This window comes from Sinocyclocheilus grahami, unplaced genomic scaffold (genome assembly GCF_001515645.1).
Source record: "Sinocyclocheilus grahami isolate Dianchi unplaced genomic scaffold, SAMN03320097.WGS_v1.1 scaffold201.1, whole genome shotgun sequence".
NCBI classification, from domain to species: Eukaryota; Metazoa; Chordata; class Actinopteri; order Cypriniformes; family Cyprinidae; genus Sinocyclocheilus; species Sinocyclocheilus grahami.
Genome location: NW_015505380.1, coordinates 132,212 through 137,442, shown reverse-complemented (window position 1 = coordinate 137,442; position 5,231 = coordinate 132,212). Strand labels below are relative to the sequence as shown.

The following is a 5,231-nucleotide window of genomic DNA, read 5'->3' as shown; positions in this document are numbered from 1 at the left end:
TATGAGTTTAAACTTCTGATATAGGGTTTTCTGAGCGCACACATCTGAAGCACACGCACAGAAAGCGGCTGTCACAGCATGCGAGCACTAAACTAAGCTCTCATTCACACACAAGTTTACCTTAAAAACACACGAGTTACAAAAACAGTGGGTTATGTCTGTGAAGGTAAACAGCTGGGAAATGTTTACCTGATTATAGCACTTCAGACCTGGAAATGTCACCTTTAATGATTATCCTCATTTTCTGCAGGCAATGTTTTTGTAGTACGCTCACCCGGGAAAAAAGGTCAATTGCAACTTTTTATCTCAGAATTAACTGCGAGAAGAGAACTCCAAGAAAAGAAGAAAATACTGTGATACGAAGTTGCAATTACCTTTTTTATTTTTGCATTCCTTGGTGTAAACAGGCTTCCGTCATTTTCTTACAGGAGTCCATAATAAAACAAAAAAGATCTGGTACAAGCCATAATCTCCAATAGGACTCTTATGATTATCAAGAGGATAAAATGTTTCTGTAGGATTTGAAAGTTACTTTAAATAAAACAAAATATAAAATATAAAGCTCCTAAAACATTTCTTCCTCAGAACTGCGAGAAAAAAAGTCAGTCATGAAATATAAACTCAGAATTCTGACTTTTTTTCTCACAGTTCCAAGTTCACATCTGGCAACTTTTTGTTTATATCTCACAATTCTATTTTTTTTTCTCAGAATTCTATGTTTATATCTCAGCTATGGGTTGTTGTTTCCCACCGCCATGGAATAAACAAATACAAGTAAAAAAGGTAATTGTGATTTTTTTTGTTACATTTTAAAATTACGACATTTTTCTCTCACAACTGCAAGAAAGAGAATAGTGAGATAAAGAGTCACAATTGCCTTTTTTTATTCAATTCTTACATAAATTTGAGTAAATCAAGCAGGTTCTTAGTTGATCTCATTAGCGACTCTCTAAGAAATGATGATGGAATTTCTATGCTGGAAATTCCATCAGGAATCTTGTCACATTCCCAGAGATTCTTTTGACTGGTTGACAGGAGAAGAGATGGAGGGAGTTTGATGGACACTCAGATGCTGTTCTGAGATCAGTACGCAGTCTCACCGATCTCCGGGTCTTTGGCCAGCTCTTCATAGCTGCCATACGAGCGCGGGACGCTGTGCTTCTGCGCAAACTCCTGAGCGTGCTTCAGATCACGAGCCGCCACCGCCAACACCTGCCACTCACAGTCAGAAGAGCTTTACTGCCAGCTGTGTTCACACTCGAGGAGAAGCTTCCAGCAGAATGGCAGAATGACAAGACACAGGGGCCAGCTGTTCAAAAGTAATCGGATCGGATCAAATCTTGAAAATGGGTTAAAAAATTGGCTCAGTTTGTGTCGTTCAAAAGGTTTCAGTAAGATTGGGATACTTCTGATCTAGAAAACCTGGATTATTCTGATCCCAGCAGACGAGTGGATTTCAGCAACACAAATGTAACTTTAAAAATGGTCCAAAAAGTGCAACATTTGTAACATGTAATATATCCCCAAACAGCTGTCAATATCAAACAAATATATTTAATTGAAAGTGTTTTTTTAGCACTGATTGTAAACTACATTGGCACAATCATCAGAGATGGTAGTTATTTGTGTAAATGCAATGCTGAACTAGAATGCAAAACATTGGCTTTTGTTTCTCCATCAGCGTGTCCCTTTAGGGGCTCCGTAGAGCACTAGTAATCCAGATTTGGAAATCTGGAAAAGTGTGTATCTGGATCAGGGTGATCCAATCCAGTTTTGCTTTGAAAAACTGACACAGAAGTAAGATGGGATTCCTGATCCTGGATCGCAAAACATGGGTTTTCCATTCTGATCCAGATTCAACTTTTTGGACAACTGGCCCCTGATAATAAATAAAAAATATTTAAAGATATTGACTTTCTGTTGACCAGAAATGGTCATCATTTCATGCATGTCCACTGTAGAGGACACCAGGACTAAAAGCATGTTTATTACGCATTTTGGGAGACAAAACAATTGAATAGGAAAATAAATTATATATCAGCATTCTTATGAAATATTAGATATTATTATGAAAATCTGGCCAATTATTACTCTCATTATTACACTTCTTTTTTCAACATGCTGTCCCAACAGCACTTTAATATGCTAATTAGATACAGTGTATAGATAACATAGTGTTTAATGGGAAAACCAGTTTATGGAAATTTTACACACATACTGCATAAAGAAAAATGGTATATCAAATCATTTTGTTATCAACATAGTTGAGAATCAAAAAATCCTGAAACCTAAAAATTGATTGATTTTTTTAATCCCATTGCTTTTGCCTTTTCGTGTCTATGCATGTCTTGTTTTTTTTTTGTTTTTTTAGAAAAACTCCTGAGTCCTGGTGTCCTCTACAGAGGACATATAGCATGACATGAATAAAATATAATTTTTCAAAAATGTTATTTTTCCATTTTTTCTTATGTTCTAAACAATGTAATGACATGAAAAAATACTAAATTCACAAAGCTTTTTTCTGGGTCTCAGGGGGATCTTGTGCTATAATTAAATGCTATATGTAACAATAATGTGTTTTTTTTCCTTTACATAATCCCAGTGCAGTACCGATGTTGGCCAGATCACAGTGGCGTCGCTGTTTCCCCGCTGCACAGTAAAACTTCCTGATTCAGCTGTGCGCTTTGTTTACATTCAGCAGATCATGCAACTGTTTGTGAAACGCATGTTAGAGTGTCTTATGCGTGAGACTCAGTGCATGTCAGGTGTGTGTGTGTGTGTGTGGTCTGACTCTGTATCATCAGGATTAACTCGCGTTCATTCAGTGCGCATGTGTGTTTCTCCTGAAGTTTCTCATGTAAGCAGGTGTGTTTCTGCGCTTTACCTGATGATTTTCTGCTGGGAGAGTCTTCAGAGCCACTGTAAAGTCATGACTGATTTTCCCAGCGCTGCAGATTCCCCACCTGATCGCCATGATGGCCTGTGTGTGTGTGTGTGTGTGTGTTACTGTAAGAACCAGCAGATGGCAACAAACACTATGTGCAGAATATACTCTATACTGCCTACTACTAGTTTTGTTGTAAATATATATATATAGTGAAATATAACCAGGCCATGTTTTCATAAGGTTCCCTCCACATTATTGGGCTGAATTAATCACAGATTCATTAATGAGAGCAGAATGCTACTAAATTACAAGAGTGATGCTGTTGAAATATCTGGCAATTAAAACTCATATTAGTGGAGACGGACGTCTTTCTGATGATGACACAGACACTGTTTACTCTGCTTTGGAGTATGTCTTATACAGGGACCTCAAAACATGTCTGGACACTTTCATGTCTTATACGGAGAACTCAAATAGTTCTTATGCCTCTGCTGTTCTTTGTCCAGTCTACATGAGTAGATCAGGTCTTTGTGCTGGGTTTACCTCCATGAGGAAGACGTTGTTCTCCCGGGCGGCCGAGATGAGCTGTCTGACCTCTCGGAGGTTCATGGCGAAGGGTTTCTCGCACAGCACATTCTTCCCAGCGTTGAGGAACAGCAGACCCACCTGCAGATGATGTGTGTGCAGAACGCCGATGTACAGCACATCTGACAGGAGACGCTCGTCAGTGATTCTGAGGGATTCTGGCTCTTCAGTTCTGTCCAGCTCTGTCTGTTTACTCACCAATATTTGGATCCTTCACCAGCTCCTGGTAGGTGCCGTATGCTTTTGGGATGCCATGAGTTTTTGCAAACTTCTCTGCACGTTCTAGGCTTCTTGCTGCAACTGCAACTATCTACAAAACAACACAACACAGACAGAAAAGTGAATGATTAAATCAGATTTTAAAAGCAGATGTTTGGTTCGATGCACTGTATTTTATTTTATTTATTTATCCTTTATTTTACCAGGAATTATCCCATTGAGATAGAAATCTCTTCTGCAGGGAGTCCTGGCCAAAATGGCAGCACAGAAAGTTTCACATAAACAGATCAGACACATAAAACCAGAAAAAAATATCCAGCAACATATAAAAATAATTCCATAAACCATTCACATGTTTCTTCCAGATTGGACTCCAAAAGGTTTCTAAAAAATATTTAGAGATGGATCATAACACTCTGCATTTCATTCCATAAACTAGGACCATATGAGGAAAAGGCAGTTTTGCCAAACTCAGGACATGCTCAAATGTAATTTAGAAGAATTTCTAGTCCTATAATTACAAGTATAATATGATAAGAGATTACAAGTTGGCAGTTTACCTACAGTAATAATGCCTTGGCAGTAAATAGTAGCATAAGTGGGAACGTGAAGATGCATTCGTCACAAATCGTATTGCAGCATGATATACACAAACCAACTTCTTTAGTAAGGATAAGTTTGCATGCATATAAAGCACATCACCATAGTCCAACACTGAAAGGAAACAACTTTGGATAATTCTCTTTTTTGCTTCAAGTGGAAAGCATTCTTTATGCGAAAGAGAAAACCCAATTTAGATTTGAGCTTTTTTTTTTTTTTTTACAGATTTTCAATATGAATACTGACTGTATTGTACTGTACCTGGTGATCTTCATGAGAAAGTGTCTTCAGAGCCACACAGAAATCATGGCTGATGTTTCCAGCTCCACAGATTCCCCAGCGGGTTGCCATGTTCGCTCTGACCTTCAGACTGCATGCAGTTGCATGTGCGGAGCAGGCTTTTATCTGCGGTCAGAGTGCAGGTGAGGACGTCATGTGATCTGATAAAGTGTAACTTTGAAGTCAGAAACAGTTGTCAATGTCTCTCTGTAAATGTATTTTTTTTGTCACAGTTGGATTGATGAGCTCATAATGACTCAACACAAATCAGATCCTCATTAAATGTGCCAACTAATGATGATCAAGCATGTTTATGTTTATTTGTTTGTAAAGTATGTCAAGAAAACGTTATGTCACTCCGGTGGAGACCTGCCAAATTCACATTTATGTAAGTCTTACTATCACAACAGGTTAAAAAGAATCACATAGCCGTTTTAAATACAAAGTGGAGTGATGAAAATATCCTTAAAATCTCATTCTAACTGGATACATATTCAATCAAAAAAGGAAAAGTCTTAATATACTATGAATATAAACATAAAATGAAATTTTTTTTGAAGGTTAAACAATATTTCCATTTACAAAGGAAAGTGTTGTTCCTTATATATATATATATATACACACACACACACACACACACTCAAACACACACACACACACA

General features: G+C 37.6%; 1 protein-coding gene across 1 annotated transcript in view; it reads right to left on the bottom strand.

The window, feature by feature from the left end:
• dhdh.2 (dihydrodiol dehydrogenase, tandem duplicate 2) overlaps window positions 1-4,711 on the bottom strand; it is a 16,392-nt gene extending 11,681 nt beyond the window's left edge. Inside the window, exons 1-3 of the mRNA XM_016285718.1 lie at window positions 4,553-4,711; window positions 3,671-3,782; window positions 3,431-3,594 (exon numbers count right to left, since the gene is read on the bottom strand). Coding sequence (XP_016141204.1) covers window positions 3,431-3,594; window positions 3,671-3,782; window positions 4,553-4,642 — 366 coding nt within the window. The 5' untranslated portion in view covers window positions 4,643-4,711. The remainder of the gene's footprint in view (window positions 1-3,430; window positions 3,595-3,670; window positions 3,783-4,552) is intronic.
• Between the last annotated feature and the right edge of the window lie 520 nt (window positions 4,712-5,231).